The sequence below is a fragment of the Crocodylus porosus genome, unplaced genomic scaffold (genome assembly GCF_001723895.1).
Source record: "Crocodylus porosus isolate Cpor-Errol unplaced genomic scaffold, CroPor_comp1, whole genome shotgun sequence".
In the NCBI taxonomy this organism is placed as follows: Eukaryota; Metazoa; Chordata; order Crocodylia; family Crocodylidae; genus Crocodylus; species Crocodylus porosus.
In genome coordinates, this window is record NW_017728910.1 from 44,971,014 (window position 1) to 44,990,156 (window position 19,143).

At 46.0% G+C, this 19,143-nt stretch overlaps 1 protein-coding gene across 1 annotated transcript in view; it reads right to left on the reverse strand.

The window, feature by feature from the left end:
* The window catches only part of UBE2G2 (ubiquitin conjugating enzyme E2 G2), a 33,348-nt gene that overhangs the window by 7,428 nt on the left and 6,777 nt on the right, over positions 1 to 19,143 (reverse strand). The window contains exons 2-4 of the mRNA XM_019533112.1: positions 14,567 to 14,602; positions 14,433 to 14,478; positions 2,119 to 2,237 (exon numbers count right to left, since the gene is read on the reverse strand). Of these exons, the coding sequence (XP_019388657.1) occupies positions 2,119 to 2,237; positions 14,433 to 14,478; positions 14,567 to 14,602 (201 nt within the window). The remainder of the gene's footprint in view (positions 1 to 2,118; positions 2,238 to 14,432; positions 14,479 to 14,566; positions 14,603 to 19,143) is intronic.

Here is a 19,143-nt window from a genome sequence, read left to right on the forward strand (position 1 = left end):
GGGTTACCTTTCAGGGCTGTCAGCAACCCTAGATTTCAGGAGGGCAAACTTCACCAAGCTAAGGAGACTAGTCAGGGATGCACTGAGGTCCCAGAGGGGAGGGGAGCCAGGTGTCCAAGGAGAGTGGTCACTTCTCAAGGAGACGATCCTTCAAGCCCAAAGAGAGGTAATCCCAACGAGGATCAAAGGAAGCAGGAGGGCACACAAGCCCCCATGGCTCACAAAAGCATCCGGGAATGTCTCCGAGCTAAAAGGGAGGCGTACACCCAGTGGAAAAGAGGGGACCAGGTCACCAGGGATGACTATACTGCAGTTGCTCGGGGATGTAGGGGGGCAGTCAGGAAGGCCAACCGTACCTTGTCATGCATCCACAGATGCATCTCGAGCAGGTCCAAGGAGGTGATCCTCCCCCTCTATGCGACACTGGTCAGGCCGCAGCTGGAGTACTGAGTCCAGTTCTGGGCGCTGCGCTTCAAGAGGGATGTGGACAACATGGAGAGGGTCCAGAGGTGGGCCACTCATATGATCAGGGGGCAGCAGGGCAAGCCTTATGAGGAGAGGCTACAGGACCTGAGCCTGTTCAGCCTCCACAAGAGAAAGTTGAGGGGGGGATCTAGTGGCCTGTTACAAACTAGTCAGGGGAGGATCAGCAGGGACTAGGGAAGTCCCTGTTCCCCCGAGCACCGCCAGGAGTGACCAGGAATAACGGTCACAAGCTGGCAGAGGGTAGATTTAGGCTAGACATCAGGAGGCGCTACTTCACCGTCAGGGCGGCTTGGGTCTGGAACCAGCTTCCAAGAGAAGTGGTGCTGGCCCCTACCCTGGGCGTGTTTAAGAGGAGGTTAGATGAACAACTTGCTGGGGTCGTTGGACTCCAGTACTCTTTCCTGCCATGGCAGAGGGTCGGACTAGATGATCTACTCAGGTCCCTTCTGACCCTAGAAACTATGAAATTATGTTAATTACCTAATGCAGGGGTGTCCAACTCATTTTACCCTGTGGGCCAGATCCACACTGTGGGGCTTGATGCAGGCTGGAGACACCTCCAGGCAGCAAGAGGGTAGCTTGTCAACATAGCTCTAGAACCCAGGGAGTGAATACCACTGCTACCTGCACCTTCTTTCCCCTGCCACTGATTTTAGTTGTGAACAGCAATACCTAGAATTTGGCTGCCAGCATGGGGAGGGAAGAGAGAAGTGGCACCAATAAGCTGTAATTTAACCACTACCAGTTGGATAGCCCTGACCTAACTGGAAGATGCATCCAAGCCATACCAATTTGAACTGTAATAAAGAGTTTGAACTTCTTTTCCATGTTCATTTAATAAATCGAGAACAGCAATCCTGTGCTGAAAGCGATGGATTTGTTCAGATCATGAGATTTAAGAGCTGAGTTTTGTGATGTTTTTAATGTGTGCTTTTAGACACAAATGCTGGTTTTATTCATCAGGACATTTTTAAGCAGCCACTGACATAAAAAGTCTCATAAAGGTGATACAACTGGAATATACCAATCTCCCAGTATTGCAGTGGAAAGTTAAAAAAAGCTAAAGGACTCTCTCAATATTGAAGTGAATAACTGGGAGATTCTGAACTGTGCTAGATGTTGGATCATGTCAAGAAGCCTCTGGCTTGGATATAACTGACAATTGAGCCTTTTCTGCATAAGTCTGGACACAAACATTATCTGCTCCAGTGGAGGCAACTTCTATTAACAACAGTCATTACTGACTTTTTTTTTTTTAAGTTACAGAACAGCACAGAAGGGGCTCCCCCATCTTTACTTTTTTTAAGCCTCATAGCACCAGTGACACTCAGTGTGGGGCAGGCTCAGAGAATTCAGTTCTGGTACACTTGCACATACTCCTGCGTACCACAGCCAAGCCCACCTTTACTGCACCAGGAAAGCATGAAAGTGTGTTTAAGGAGAAGAGACAAGTCTCATGATGAAACAAAACTGGACACTGGATGAGAGACCTCCCACCATGTACTGCTGTTCTAAGGTTAAATGTGTAGAAGAGTCCATTGGTAGAAATGCCTGCTGTCCTATTATGACAGTTGCCTGTTAAAAAGAAAGCTTTTAAACCACCAAAAACACCCCCCAATGATTTAAACTTACTGTTTGGATGAAACATCTCGCACGTGAACCTCATCTTTGGGGGACTTAAAGGATAGTCAAGAGGGAAGCTTAGAATAGCAGGGAAAACGCCATATTCAAAACAGGTGTCTTCAGGGCCCCTAGGGACAAAGAAGATAATTAAATACCTGCTGCAGGTTACATGCCCACATCTATAGTAACCATTGATTAGTCACATTTATCCGAGAAAGACTATTTAACCTGTATGGCATGAACAGTCAAAAAGGAATCGGACCAACATTCCCTGTTGTTCCCTAGAATCCTTACAAGAAATTAAACCAGACATGTAAAACCAAGCTAACAGGCATTTAAAAAGAAATTTCACCTCTCCCAGGACATGTAGTGTTGTCATCAATCTCCCTTATTTAAAGCTGGCTAATGGCCAAGATTGTGTGTATGCACATCCTATGGAAGTAGGTTACTCGTTTTCAAGTTTATATTTTGGAAGGAAAATTATGCTTCTTTCAGTCACCGCTTTCCGGGGCTTGAGTAGGTAAGCTGTAATGCACACACTCACAACATGCCTTCTTGGGAACATGAGAGCTGAACTCGGGACAGAGGTGACTCGGTCACCTTTGAGAGGTACTAAGCAAACTGTTTTCCCCATGGTGAATGCTATGCCATTAAAAGCATCAGAAGAATGAGGTCAAAGGCTTTGCTAAGTTATTTCTTTTAGAGGCAGAGATTCCCAAACTTTTTCTTATTGTGTACCCCCTTCCAGACTTACCAGCTGCCTGTGTACCCCTACCAGCATACATTTTATATTTTAAACCCTTAAAAGGTCAATTATTAATATAATTAAAATGAAATCTGCCATTATACAATTTCTCTCACAAACCCCCGTGAGATGTCTTGCATATCCCAGGGGTACATGTAATCACAGTTTGGGAACCCCTGTTTTAAGGTATAAAGTCTCCACCACATAAGTTCTAAGAGCCTGTTGGATCTGGGAGCTGAAGTGTCTCCCCAAGTCTTCCTCTACTGTACACACACCTTGGCTTGCTACTGAAGAATTACTTATAGAGGACTGCAGACATTCAATTACTTTAGATCTCAGTTTCTTTTAGGGGCACACAGCAAACAGTGGAGAAAAGAAAGGGCCAAGTTGCAGTAAGATCTATGCCCTTGGTTATGCAGCACAAAGTGTGTGACCGAATGCAACCTGAATATGGCAGACAAGGCTGTGCAGTACACCTTCATATCACTGTCCAGCCACCAAAAGGGCCCTTTGCACCACATATACAGCTAAACTGCAACACCCCCAAAAGACTGCCAGGCAGAAAGAAGGATTTGAATACCTGCTATAAGCATCACATTCCCCTCCCAGAGCCCGAGATACTAAACCACAATCTGCAGTGCAATTATTACTGCTGACTGAGTAGTTTGTCGTACAGGCCTAGTTACCAGAGGTGAACGAGCAGAGTACAGCAAACAAGCTGTATCTACCAGAGACACAGGCCCTAGGCATATACAAAGTGGCTAGTATTCACTTCGGATTCGGCTGATTTGGGGGACAGTGATTTGAGTCAGTGATTCGAATCGCTGTCCCGAATCGATTCGGCTGCTGCCGAATTACACAGGCCTCATCCTCCGCTCGCCCCAGCTCCCAGCATTTTGGGGAAAAAAAGCCCCCACTCACCAGCTCCTGCCCAGCAGGGGGCGGCAGTCCCCGCTGCCTGCCACTGCTCCACGCTGCATGGGGGGGCTCTGTCATGAGCCCCCAGAAGCTCCAAGGCTGCTGCAGCAGCCAGTGAGTCAGGATTTTTGTTTGGTTGGTTTTTTTTTTAAAAGGGCTGGGAGCTGGGGTCCCCCCATGAACCCCTCTCCCCTCCTCTGCCCCTACTTAACAGCACAAGTCTGGGTCCAGCTCCCTGCTGCAGCAAGCAAGGACTGCCCAAAATCGCCAAAGCTCTCTGAATCAATTCAGACTTTTTAATTGGTTCCCCCAATTCAGTCCAGATTTTGAGATTCAGCCACCAAATCAGGCCTAATCTCCTCCAAATCGGATCAGCACCCAAAGCCTCGCTCAGCCCTAACAGGCTCCCACCTGGCACAGCATGGAACAAGAGACTTAGGATCCAGGAGGCTATTAATATTTTGCCTTTAGCCTACAGAAGAATGAAGAGCTGTACAACCTGCTCCACAGCATGTGTGCAGCACAAGGCAATGCACTAAAGTCTCAACTCTGCTGCTGCCATCTCCTTCATTAAAAGGGTCGAACCCAACTCTTCTGGTTCATGTGTACTTCTTTCCTAGCTAGGAACTATGTCTTCATGCTCTGCAGAGGGAGAACAGACTTTGAGATCATTGCGGCATTCAGAAGCTTATCTGTATGGCCTTGCACTAAAGAGAGCATGTCCCACAGCCCATGCCTTTCCCTCTCATTCACTATTACACAATATGCCTGCGATTTATCCTAAGAACCTTGTCTACCTATGTCCTTAGACCAACACAGCTACAACCTGTACCCCTGTAACAATGTGCCTGTGGCACGTTTGTTTCAAAAACCCAGCAACAAAGCAGGTGTTGTCTTAGCTACATACAAGGTTTTACCCTCCTCCTGCCTCCTCTAGTGCTCCTTCACTGTTTGGATGCCTTCTCCCCTTTCTGTAGTGGGGGGTAGCTTAGTTTCCTTCTTCCATGAACCCTCTTCCTAGAGTTCCAATCTTGCATCTAGCATCTTTCTTGGGGTCCCGCATTTTTTCTAGGGCTGGTGTCTAGCAGCTCCAATCTCTGGATATCAGCTCCTTCCTCCTTCTCCCCACACCTGAAGCTAGGAGAACAGGATCCAAATACCACAGCTGTTATAAAACAAGCTGCCCAAAACAACACCTGGCAATAATCCTGCATTTAGCCACTGGGATTTCTGTCTTGTTACAGTTGCTACTAATCAGTCCAGTAGGAAACTTTGCATTTTGATCATCTGCTTAAAAGGGTCCTTTTCACAAGCACACAAAGGGTTAACTCCCTCTTACCCACTCCCCATCAACCTGAACCCAAATATGGGGCAGGAGAAGGAGGGAGAAATCAAAGTTTGTACATTTAATTACTGGGAAGGTCACAACACTCTGCTTAATTAGCAGGGTGTGTTTGAGTATAACTGAACAATCTGCCCCAGAGGCATGTTCCAGGACTGCAGAGTCTGCACGCCAAGGGGAAGAGCTGGCAGGTGTTGAGCTTCTGTGTCTTTGAAGGTGCTGTTGTGCTGCATGGACAGAAATGTCAAATCCTGCAGCTCAGAAACCAACTTATAAAACAAGGATTAGTAGGCAAGGCCTCCTCTAATCGACCCAAAAAGATCTGAACTGCCAGTATTGAATATAACTGCATGTCAGGACTTGTCCCATTTAATACAAAACCTACAGCCATATTTTATAAAAAGAAAAAACAAAAACCCAAAACCCATGCTTCAGGAAATGTAATGGTTTTGGAGTCCCATATATAGTACTGACAAGCTTAAGGTGTTTAGCTTGCTTTCTCTTACACACACACACACACACACACACACACACACACACACACACACACACACACACACACACACACACACACACACACACACACCCCAGACCTCTAGTGAAAGTACTGTAACATGCATCTAGTTCATAAAATAGCCAAGTTAATTTACAGAAACAATTATTGTCCCATTCCCCACTTCCCACACTTCCACCACACCACCCACCCTTCTTGGAAGACCAGAGAAGAAACAGCTAAGTCTGTATTAGTCATGGCTTATACCAGGGATATCCAGCTTCCAAGCAGCTGGAGGCTGCATGCCATACAGATGGGTCTCTTCCAAGTCCCCCTATGTTGGCTGCCCACTGGTATACTTGCCACCCCTCTCTTTACCTCCCCCCACCACCAAAGAAGAGGCTTAGGATCCAGGTATTGCACAGGTATCCCAGCTCTCCCCAACCATATACATAGCCTGGAGGCAGCTCCCCCTCCAGGCAGCCTGGTTCCCACCACATGGTGCATACAGCTGGCTGGTGGGGGGTGAGGGGGTGCTGTGTACACAGCTGGGGTGGGGGCCCACACCACAGAGAGCTCAACTCCCATCGCCCCTCTCCCTGGGCTCTGCGCATCACCTGTCACCTTTGCTGTGTGCAGCTTGGACACTCAGCCCCCTCCCAGCTGTGCAGAAGCTGCAACTAGGAGCTGGGAGTAGTGACTGGGAGGAAACCCATGGGCCACATGCTAAGGTTTCAGGCGCCATCAGTTGGATAGCTCTGGCTTCTACAAAGCAGAAGAAGAGGAAATTGTTTAGGAAAAGTTCCTTAGATTATTCTCCTCAGCAGAAGGATCTGGATGTGTTTTCTCATGGGAGTCTTAATTGCAAGACCTGATTTGACCAGCAGAAAGATCATGAAGCAGGAATTTGATGGTATTGGGAGGAAAGTTTAGCACAGAACACAACAGGACTTACACCAAAGGAACATTATAGCTGCTAAGTGACGCAAATCCCAGAACAAAGTTTGCAGTGCAACCCGCAGGAAGCCACATGAGATCTACCAAGCCTAAGGACCAAATGTTCCAATTCTGCAGAAGTGTGGAAATACAGCAAGGCTGGCTGTACTGGCAGGTATGAGAGGGAGAGAAACTGAAAGGGCTGAAAACAAGCAGCATGTTTAAAGTCAGAGAAAGACATTAGCCATGACACAGCAAGAATCATTTACACCTATCCCTGTCATTCTTCCCTTTCTTTGTCTTTCCACATTTAGTCAAGATAATTCGGTCCTGTGTTTCAGCAGTTAATTCCAAGAGCTCGCACCCATTTGAGCCGCAGTTTAAAGATGTGCATACTGAAATTCTGCAACTGTGTCTGGTTTCTTGTGCCTCTTATTCCCCTGATAGATGCTACTTTAACAAGCCTTGAGGGCCTTTCTGCTAAGATGCACTAAAAAGGAGCACACTGGGTTGCAGCAACCTGTATTAAATGTCCTGATGGCTTTGTTTTTAGGCAATCACTGGTGCAGGGATCAAGTTCAAAGAGAAACTAAGTGAAACAAAAATGGCATTTACTACTATATGGCACACAAGAAAGAAAGGTGCATTCAGGCTGAAACTACTCAGGCCCACTACATTTAAGTTCAAGCAGTCTGCCAAAAGCACTGATGTTCAACAACACGGTATCATTTTGCAATCACATCATCTGTTGTGTAAAGGTCTCAATAACTTTACACAACTCAAAGGCTCAGTGCCTCATGCTTTGATCTCATCTGACCTTGTGGCCTCCTCTACATGTTACATCTATTGCACAATTATCTTAATTGTGCAGTAATTTAGATTGGCTACATGTGCAAATTAACTACTGCACTTTACAAAGGGCCAACCAGCCACATTATTGCTCGAAAATGTGTTAGAACTTTATAACAGGGTTCTATTCATCTTTAAATTTGCACATGCAGGTGATCTCTCAGGCACTGAGAAGGACAATGCACTACAGGGCTGGGAGATTGCAGCCAATGCAGTCTCCTGGTTGCAGGAGTGCAGAGGGCACTCCAGGCAGTGGCTGGGAGATCACAGCTGTTGCAGTTTGCCAGCCATAGGGTGCTCCAGGCACCTCCACGGCTGGGAGATTGCAGCAGTGCCCCACGGCTTGCCATGAACACATCAAGACCAGGAATTCCCATCAGGTGTGGATATTCAGTCCCACCTGCATGTGGTCCTCATGGCTGGGAGCCCCCTCAGGAAAGACAGCTCCTAGCCCATGGGAGCATGCTTCTTGCTGATGCAAGGACTGGGCTCCCCTTACACTAGCAATAAAGCACTGTGCCAGCCAGAGTCAAATACTTGCGTTATTTGGCTGGGAAGGATGATACAGAAGCTCATGGCAAGGCAGAGGATGATGCAAGCTCTTCCCACATAGTCACTGCCAACCCCAGGGTCCAGCAAATCAAATAAGCATAATCCTATCTTAAGCAGTACAAGCATGAAACAACTTCATGCAGCCCACTAGGGACTTCGCTCTTACCAGCCAGTTTTACATGGCAGGTGTATGTATACTCCAGCAAGGGCTGGCAAGATAAACCTTATAAAAATGTTATCCTATTGCAGTCAGTCAGGCCCATAGCAGAAGTTACACTTAAGACTCAATTAACCAATGAATCAGAACTTCAGTAGTAACACATCCACATGCTCACACTACTAATGGCACAATAAAACAAGAAATAAGCCACAAAATGATTCCACAAGTCGCACGTAATTTTGTGACAGGTTTCCACTGCACCTTAAATTGAAGGTATAGCAGAGTCCCTGCCATACAGTCTGATGCTGATGGCATGGTGGGGCTCTGGGACCAGCCTCAGTGCAGCCCTGATGCTGGGATCCAGAGTCAACTGACGGGCGGCCCCAGCTCCAGGACCACATCAGTGTCAAGCATGTTCTGCTGCGGTCCTAGAGCCAAGATCATCATTAGTTAGATGGGTGGACCAGAACCAGACACTGTTCAACACTGAAAAGTGCAACGTGCTTCACCTCGGGAGGAAAAGTCCGGAACAAACTTACAGGCTTAGTGGTGCTATGCTAGCTAGCACCACATCCAAAAGGGACCTGGTCGTCATTAGTGACCATAAAATGAATACGAGCTACCAGTGCGATGCTAGTTAACAATACGCTGGCATGAATCAACCAATGCATCTCAAGCAAAACTAAGGAAGTCATTCTCCCACTCTACTTGGCATTGGTGAGGCTGCAGCTGGAGTACAGCATCTAGTTCTGGGCACTGCACTTCAAGAAGGATGTGGAAAAACTTGAGAGTCCAAAGAGCCACTCATATGATCAGAGGCCTAAAGAGCAAGCCATACGAGGAAAGGCTGACAGATATGGGACTGTTCAGCCTAGAAAAGAGAAGACTTTGGGGGGATTTGGTGACAGCTTACAAATATATCAGGGATGAGCATGAAAGGCTAGGGAAACAACTATTCACCAAAGCGCCCCAGGGGAAAACCAGGAGCAATGGTCATAAAGTCCTAGAAGGTTTCAGTCTGGATACAAGGAAAAACTTTCACGGCTCATGTGACCAGACTCTTGAATACACTCCTAGGAGGCATGGTGCAGGCACCTACCCTGAAGATCTTCAAAGGGAGACTGGATACACACCTTGCTGGGGTTATTTGACCCCAGCAGTCTTTCCTGCGCAGAGCAAGGGGGGCTGAACCTGATGATCTCATGAGGTCCCTTCCAAAAGAAGATGCTTTTGCAGTTTCCTAAAGAAAGCTGGAGTTTGGATCACCTGTATTTGCTACAGCCAGATCCCCATCACAGACTTGCACACGCACAGCACCAATCCAAGAAACCTAGGCAGAATGCTGGAAAAGGAGGATTTTAAAAAAAAAAACTCACACCTCAGGGAAGGTGCCCCTCTATTTGGCATTGGTGATGCTACATCTGGAGTCCTGTGTCCAGTTTTGGGCCCTTCACTACAGAAAGGATGTGAACAAATTGGAGAGTCCAATGGAGGGCAACAAAAATGGTGCAGGGGCTGGGGCATGTGACTTGTGAGGAGAGGCTGAGGAAACTGGGCTTATTTAGTCTAGAGAAAAGAAGACTGAGGAAGATTTAATAACAGCCTTCAACTACCTGAAGGGTGGTTCAATAAAAGCATGGAGCTGCACTATTCTCAGAGGTGGCAGATGACTGAACAAGGACCAATGGGTTGAAGGGAAGTTGGATAACAGGAAAAACTCTTATTGGGAGGGTAGTAAAGCACTGGAACAGGTTACCCAGAGGAGGTTGGGGAAGCTCCATCCTTGGAGGTTTTTAGACCCGACTAGACAAAAACCTGGCTGGGATGAACTAGTTTGGGCTGACCCTGCTCTGAGCAGGGGTTGGACTAGATGTGGCCTCCTGAGGCCCCTTCCAACCCTCATTTTCCATGACTCTAAAAGGGAGGGGAGGTGGAAAAGACAAGGGAATGAAATCCACCATGCAGGTGTCTGGTAAAATAACAGGGGAAGCATATTGATGAGAGGACAGTTAATTCTATAATAATTGTTTTATGTCCATTTGTAAATGGTTGTTTTTTCATTTGTGAAAGAAGCTGGAAAGAGACCAAAAGCTACAATCTCATCCTGGGAAGGGGAATTCCACACTCAAAGAAGACTTGCTCTCAACAACAGGCCTAGGTCTAAACAGAGATCTAATTACATTTCTAGACAGATTTTGGAAAAATTGGCTTCAATTTGTACTGTTTACAGTTTTAAAACAAAACAACCTTTAGGCTAATGAAGTGTAAACACGGAGTGTTTTTGTATCATTTTGAGTTAAACTGTTCCTGTAACAACAGATGCTTTCAGAGCATTCTGCTTTTGAAGTTCACAAGCCCGAATCCTATAACTAAATGGGGCAAATGTACTTGCCCCTGAAACTTTAAACTTATGATCCTGTACAACATGCTAAAGCAGCTTGGACCCCACATGGTGTCAAAGTATGATCCAGTATTTTGATGACATTTTTTGACATTTGGAGACTTATTGACATACAACATGGACAACTGGGGCCTTTGCTGCAACATCTAAGTTGCAGAAATCTGTTTATTCAACTGCTTTCAGGTAGCAAAGAAATGCCTTCAGCAGGGTGGATTAAAAAAAAAAAAATCAATGATTTGTTGTTTTTTTTAAATGAGAGTTGTTTCTTTAAAAAAAAGTTAATCAGATTTTTTATTTACTTGTATTCTTAATTTTTTGTTAAGATGCTTTTAAAAAAATAAACCTATATAGAGATTGTTTTAATTTAAGATAGGTTAAAAGCTCAAAAATATCATCATGGAATAGGAATGATAACTTCTAATTATATAGCATTTGAGATAATATATTCATGTAACTTTATTAGAAAAGTTTTATAAATGTCACAACTGGCCATGGACTATATTAGGGACCCAATCTTATCGGGTTCCCAGAGATTCCTCTATAGATTAGTAAAAATTAAAGAAGTTTCAGATCTCAAACTGTGGATGTGTGTCTCCAGAGATAACAGCCTTGTTAACAGCAGTATATGGAGATGAGGGATAACAGACCTAATTGCCTACCCATCAGCCCTCTTCTCTGCAAGTCTGTATACACACAGTCAGGCCCTTACCTCTCTGTAAAAGTGCAAGGTTTCAAGAAGTTAAATTAATAGAGGATATCAACCAACAAGAATGCACTTTCTGTAGAAAACAATGATTAAACTGAGGCCTCCTGCCCAGCCATTTAAATTATGATTTAACCGGATGATTTAAATCAAATCCACCCTGCCCTTCAGTTTCAATGAACAATTTCCACACCCACCTCCCCCTTCTCAAGGTTATTTTGACCTACTGGAGCTTTTATATTTATATAGGGGCCACATTTGAGTTTAAGCTTTTTACCCACTCTATTTTTTTAATATATGTACACACAGACACAGTCACACACACATCTCTACAATTAAGAGTATTTTTTTTTTTTTTTTTTTATTTAGACTAATCTCAAATACCTTTTATCTTCACTATTTTCCCATTAAACTGCATATATACCTTTGGTACTTCATCTGCTTGGATGTGAGACCATACTTGTTATTTCATTGTATGTATAATTTCTTTAGGTGCTTGAATCTCATGCAGTGTTAAAACAGTACCACAATCTTGGGTTGCACATAATGAAGAGGTTTACATGTAAATATATTTGCTCTCTCTAGCCATTAAAATTTTCTATTAATAAAAGGGTTTTTTTGTAAAAAAGAAAAATCAACCAAGATGAGGACTAAGCTAAAGGAACCTCTCTGATTATTATATTCTACCTTCCAGATCTAGCAGGTGTTAAACTGCAATTTTATCGGGGCACACCAAATAAAACAAATAAGACCGTAATAATATTTAATTTGCACTGGCAAAAACCACAATAAACACACCTGAAAGCCTACGCTAAAGGGGATTTCATTTTCTATGTCAGCAGGAATCCCTTTGGTTATTTACATCTGCTTTATGATAACAAAGGAAACAAATGCTTTTATATTTAAACATACACATTCAAATGTCTTCAGCATGTGTTCTCAGGGCAAGTTCTATTCAACAGCAAGGCACTCCTGTGTAGAAAAAGAAACTCCAAGCTATCAGTACTTCTCCACTACAAGGAATGTTTTGAGCCCTAAGAGATTTCAATACTCAATCAAATCAAGACACTATTTATAAATTACTTCAGACTGGGAGGTCCATTCTTACAACTACTGAGATACTACTTCTGATAACACTGACAAACCACATCCTAATGTAAGGCAAGGTATAAGACATCACACCCAGCATCTTGGGGTTTAGATGTCTACAAGGTAGATATTTATATCCATCATTTGGCATATCAATCTAGGTACCTAATAGGAGTGCAACAATAGAGATTTTCTATTGAAAAATTTTACACTGAGGCTGAAGCTGGGGGTGTTACCCAGGCAGGGTGGTGAATGGGACCCCAGGGTTGGGACAGGTAGCAGAATGGAGCCGTGACAACAGATGTTATACATTCCTAAATGGCCTCCAACAACCCTGGAAGAGGTTATAACTTCTCTTTCAAAGCATGGGAGACTTTTGAAAGGGAGAGTCTGCATGATCACATAACAAACACAAAATGACGTTCTCTGAACAAGACCATGACCCGCTAAATGGGGGGGAATGCATGTAGGGGAATGTCATCTGTTGCCCTCCATCCTCTCTTACCAGAGCTGTCAGAGTTCAGTAGCATCAACTAGGGGGGTCAACAACATATGGCCCAGCCCCAGCACAAGTCCCCAGCAGCTGGGAGCTGCACATGTGCCATGGATGGGAAGCAGTGGGCTGAGAGAGGGAATAGCTCCTAGTTGCCTCATCCCAGTGCAGGCACAGGAAAAACCCTTCACTGCTGACATCCCACTAAGGCCACCTGGCCCTGTGTCAGACTGGAGCCAAGCTGTTCCAGCCCACAACTTCTTAAAGGCCAGCCCTTGAAGTACAAGAAAGAATGTCACCCAGCTACCACCAAAGAAGGTTACCAAGTCACTAGACTCCATTTAGAGGGAGCTGTCAACAAAAGTTTCTTAAACAGGGACTCCCTTTGATGTGATGTAACTTGTTTGTTTCCTGCTGCAATCCTTTGAACACCGAGTCAAGGCCATAACTTCTGCAAGCTCTCCAGCAAAAGTCAGAAGCTATTGCAGGTATGTAACACTCACTGTGGAGATTACATGACAAGCAGTTTGACAGCAAGAAGGTTGCACTCTTTCCTTTCAGGCCAGCTATAATAAGCTATAGCGGTTCACTCCAGACTAGAATAATTGCAGGGCATTATGCACAGAAGTACATCTGCAAGCTATTGCAAATGGGACAGCCTGCTTATACAGCACCTTTCCATAAGGAACACCAGTGTCACTTGATCTGTGCCGACTGTCAGCTGATTTCTAGGTGAAATGCAAGATGTTAATTATATCACACCAAACCCTATATTATCTGAGCTTCCTCCAGAAATCTAAGATGACATCTGTGATCTTGGTAGACAATGCCTAAGAATTCTGTAAACTCTCCAGCAATAAACACTGAAAACTAGATCCTATTGCATCTATTAGGTGCTTAAGTGGACCTAAGTATTTTATTGAGGTACTATCCCAGTCTGTTCAAGTCCCAGAAAAATCCATTACTACATCTACTTCTGTAACACGCCATCATTGCAGCCTTAACACTAAGTCACACAAAAACCTGAGATGGAGGAGAACTCGTTCACCTTTTGCATTATCATTTCTTCAGGGACTTTACTTGGGTGGAATGCCTCTTGAAGGCTCAGATCAAGTGTAGGATCTACTAGGTTGAATAGGATCTGGACCTAAGCCTGCTAAATCTTACTAGCATCTTGGTTAAGAGCTAGAGAGTTTAAAAAGAAAATTTATGCTGGAGGCCAAAATAAACCTAATTTACACTGTCCATTCTGTTCTACTTGCTACTTCTGAATTGCCCCTTTGCTGTAAATTCAGCAACTTTCCCCACCAGTTTATACAGTTGGTGAATCAGGCAACTCATCCTGTGACTTATGTATATGTTAAAAGTCATGATTCTAGCTGCGATCTCTAGGGAGCCTCATGTGTTATACTTGGCATATTATTTCTTGTGGCTCTGCTAATATTGAGCCAGCACTATATTTTTCAGTCACTTCAGTAACACATCCACCAACACAGAAAACATTCAAAAGGAGATCGCAGCCTGATGGTATCCCCTCTGAACATGACCCAAGTTTTCTTGCACAAAAAATGATAGTCTACATTAGCTTGTCATAATGGAGTATGGTAATCAGATAAAATGTAGATTCAAAGTATTGACTCACATGATTAAGGCTTCCCATTCAAAGAAATTCTCTTCATTCATAGGCCCTGTTTTAAAAGAAAGGAACAGTACTGCTTTACTAGGAACAGGAAAGGGCACATACCTATAATATATTAAATCTATTTAACTTCTTACCTGCTACTATCCCTTCCGGTGGATTCAGAGTCAACTCTGTAAAATTCAAAATGAGAAAAGATTGTTATGGACCCATACGAATCTCTTCATATTACTGAAAATTCCAAGAGGAGGATGTTTATCTTTTCAACTGGGTTACTAATCCTTAGCATGCCATTTCTTGACAATAAAGAACAGCTAGACATCAGGGAAAGCCTGGGAACAGTCTAGTTCCTCCTATCATATTCTACTCTCCCTACCAAGACTTCCCGAACAGAAGGACCAATATATTACAGCTTTCCATAAACAATACAAGAAATGAATTGCTAGCCAACCTAGCTTAAAATCTTAAGCCTAGCAAGGACAACTTTTCTAGATTACAACAATCTGAATTTTAGGAGGAAAAAAATCACCTGTTCCACAAACCCAGGACAAATGTGCGCTTTCCTTTCTAAAGGTGGAATGTCCTGAATTCTCACGGAGAGTGAATGAAATCCAAACAAGAAGAGAATCCTACTTCTATCGCCTCACCACCGAGGCAAAGGATGCATTTACACCAATTTAAGTTACATCAGTGTTGTACACTCAAAGTGTCCACCAGAATCCAGAGTAGACAAACATGCTGCTATGCAGAGGTAACTGTACACAAAAGCAGGCACTGTTATAATACTACTAAGGGGAGGGAGCAGGTACCCATGTGTTTGCAACAAGTAAAAAGCTACTCCAGGATAAGCTGCAGACATGACCACTATATCTGCATTACTTACACCAGTGCGGTTTTACCCCCAATTTTCTATGGGATAATTCTACACCAGATTCAAGTTATACTGAAAGAGGGCTATATTTTATCTGTCCACCTGTATGAAACAGCATAAAGCAATGCATATCTAGGGCAGGGGTCGGCAACACCTGGCACTCATGCCAAGCACGGCACACGAGGCCATTTTGCTTGGCACTCCACAGCCAGCCCCAGGTCTGGGTAGCTGTCACTAGTGACAGAGCCTGGGCTGCTCCCAGCAGGGCTTGCAGCATCCCAGCTGCCTGCTGGGAGCATCCCAGGCTCCCGGCTGGCAGCAGCTCCCCAGAGCTAGGGCCGGCTGCAGCCAGGAGGCTCCAAACAGCTGTGCTGGGCTCCGGCATCAGCTCCACACCAGTGCATGCACCCACACATCAGAGCAGGTGGTGAGGGAGGGGCCTGAGGCAGCGCAGCCCCGGTCTCTCCCCTGCTCCCAGCACAGCCCCGGGCTCTGGGCAGCTGCAGCAAGCAAGCAGCAGGCAGGCCACAAACAGCTGCGCCGGGCTCCACAGCTCCAGCATCAGCTCCACGCTGGCAGCGACTGCAAGGGCACCTTGGGGCGGACAGCGAGGCAGCACAGCCTGCCCTGAGGTGTCCGTGTAGTCACCTCCAGCACAGAGCTGATGTTAGAGCTGTGGAGCCTGGCGCAGCTATTTGCAGCCTGCCTGCTGCAGCTGCCCAGAGCCCAGGCTGGCTACAAACAGCTGCGCCAGGCTCCAAAAGCCTACCACCACTTCTGTGCTGGGAGCAGGGGAGAGACCGGGGCTGCGCTGCCTCAGGCCCCTCCCTTACCGCCTGTTCCTATGCGCAGGTGTAAGTGCCGGTGTGGAGCTGATACCAGAGCCTGGAGCCCAGCACAGCTGTTTGGAGCCTCCTGTCTGCAGCCGGCTCCGACTCTGGGGAGCTGCTACCAGCCAGGAGCCCGAGCTGCTACCAGCCGGGAGCCCAGGCTGCTACCAGCCGGGAGCCGGGATGCTGCAAGCCCTGCTGGGAGCAGCCTGGGCTCCAGTAGCTACCCAGAGCTGGGGTAGCTGCTGACAGCCAGAGCCCGGGTTGGGGGGCAAGGGCAGCAGGGCTGGGAGGCGCAGGGCAGGGGGCACGGGGTGGCAGGGTGGGGGACAAGTAGGGCATCCTGCCATGTACCCCTTGCCCTCATTTTGTTTTTCTGCCATGCCGGCACTCTGGCACCTTCTGAGTAGGCATTGTGGTGTTTTTTGGCACTCCGGCCAAAAAAACATTGCCTACCCCTGGTCTAGGTTGTCACTGGACTCATTCAGAATGGATGGCACCTACATTGCTGACATGAACCAGAAGTAGAAAGAAAAGAAGCAAGAAGATCTGATGGGAATAACTGCCTTCAGGGCTTGTTATACCCCCTCGCTGAACACAAATAACCTAGTTTATGGCTTGGAAAACAAGGTGGGGAGGCAGGGAGATGACCACAGAACAGGCTGAAGCAGCTTGCTAGTTAAGGCACCTTTGTGGGCTAAGGACAGCCACAGCCTGGCTAAAACAAACCTTTACTTCATCAATATGTATTTCATTTGTAGCTTCATGTTGTTCCCAGTTCACCAAGTTACAGTAGACTTAAATACCTGAGCATCTCATTTCAGACACTGGTATGAAATGGAGCTCTGTGCCCCAGGCTTCTCATGCCCTGCTGGAGTAAAAACGAGAATGGCTTCAGTAGGAGCTAGCTCTTTAGCTGAATGAAGATCAGAATAGAAGCCTGTCACAGAAGTCTCCTGATAAAATTTTAGGAATAGATTTAAACTTAGGCTTATGAATGATTTTAACCCTCTGGAAAACTAGGAACAGGCAGTTACAGACAGGATTTCTAGTTTTCCACCTCTCTGAGTAGAAAAGATCCCTAATAACAGACTTCCTTACAAGGGGAGTATTTAGGTGGGGAGGGGGGATATGAAAGAAGAAAAAAAGACAAGCAAGGGAGTTCAAGGAGTTATCGCTCTGCCTCACCAAGAGTGTTTGATGACAAGACAGTGCATAATGTCAGTAATCGAGGCTGTAGTATGGGCTGTGAAAACATGGTGCCTTTAAGTCAAGAGAGGAAATACTTGTGTTATTTCCCCTAAGTGTAAGCACACTTCTAAACTAGCATTTTTGCTATCAAAATGGTAAAGGAGCACTCAGATGCTGGACTCCGAGCTGACAGAGCAGTAAATAATCCTTGGATGTGTATCGCTGCAAGGCAGATGCATCAAAGAGCTAGACACTGGAGCCATGTCACATCCTGCAGGGCTCCTGGAGGGGCCAAGAGTTTGACAGGGATAAGCAGGGGCAGGGCTTGCTATCAAAATTTGCCGTATAGAGCTGTTTGGGGCACATTTCAGCAGCAGAGCAAGTGACAACTGCATTAACCCCCGCAGCTCCCGGATGTTATTTATGCCACTGCTGCTTGTTCCACTGCCAGACCTGGGTCTGGATCCAGATTCAGCCCAGGGGCTAAACAAGTTTGACAGTCCTGATGTAGGCTCATGCAAGGCACCAGCTGTTCAGCTGGTGGAATATCCAACTCTGACAGCTAGAGATGCAGGCCTTGAATTGACATAATCTCAATAACCGGGCACGAGCACTTGTGGTGCTCTGGCAAGGTGCCAGAGGACTGGAAAAGGGCCAGCATGATCCCCATTTTCAAAAAAGGAAGGAAAGAGGACCCAGAAAACTATAGGTCTGTTAGTCTTACCTCGGTCCTGGGGAAGCTCTTTGAGAAAATTATCCAGGAGCACATCTGCAAGTGACCAGCAGAGGAGACTATGCTTAGGGGCAATCAACATGGGTTCGTTAGAAGCAGGTCCTGTCACACCAACCTGCGTGCCTTCTACAACCAGGTCACAAAAGCCTTGGATGCAGGTGTCGCAGTGGACATAGGCCTTCGACACTAGTCTCTCACCTCATCCTCATTAAATAATTAGGCGGCCGTGGTGTCGACATCTATACATTCAGATAGATTGCAAATTAGAGGGCTGTACCCAGAGAGTGGTGGTGGACAGGTCATTTTCAACCTGGAGGGATGTGGGCAGTGGGGTCCCCCAGGTTTCGGTCCTTGGGCCCGCACTGCTCAACATCTTCATCAGTGACTTGGACGAGTGGGTAAAAAGCACCCTGTTCAAATTTGCTGATGACACTGAGATGTGGGGGGATGTGGGCACGTTAGAAGGAAGGAATAGGCTACAATCAGACCTAGACAGGTTACAGGGGTGGGCTGACGAGAATAGGATGGGATTCAACACTGACAAGTGCAAGGTGATGTACCTGGGAGGGAAGAACCCGCACCATACCTACAGGCTGGGGAACTCCCTTTTCTCATCAGCACAGAGGCAGAAAAGGATCTTGGAGTCACTACTGATTCCAAGATGAACATGGGCTGCCAATGCGGAGACGCGGTCAGCAAGGCTAACTGCACCTTGTCATGGACCTACTCATGATGTATTTATGGATGCAAGGAGGTGATCCTCCCCCTCTATGCAACATTGGTCAGGCTGCAGCTGGAGTACTGCGTCCAGTTCTGGGTGTCGCACTTCAAGAGGGATATGGACAACATGGAGTGGGTCCAGAGGAGAGCCACTCGCATGATCGGAGGCAGCAGGGCAGGCCCTACGAGGACAGGCTACAGGACCTGAACCTGTTCAGCCTCCACAAGAGAAGGCAGAGAGAGGATCTGGTGGCCATCTATAAACTGGCCAAGGGAACCAGCAGGCAATGGAAGAGTCCCTGTTCCCCCGAGCAGTACCAGGAATAACAAGGAACAACGGCCATAAGTTGACTGACAGTAGATGCAGGC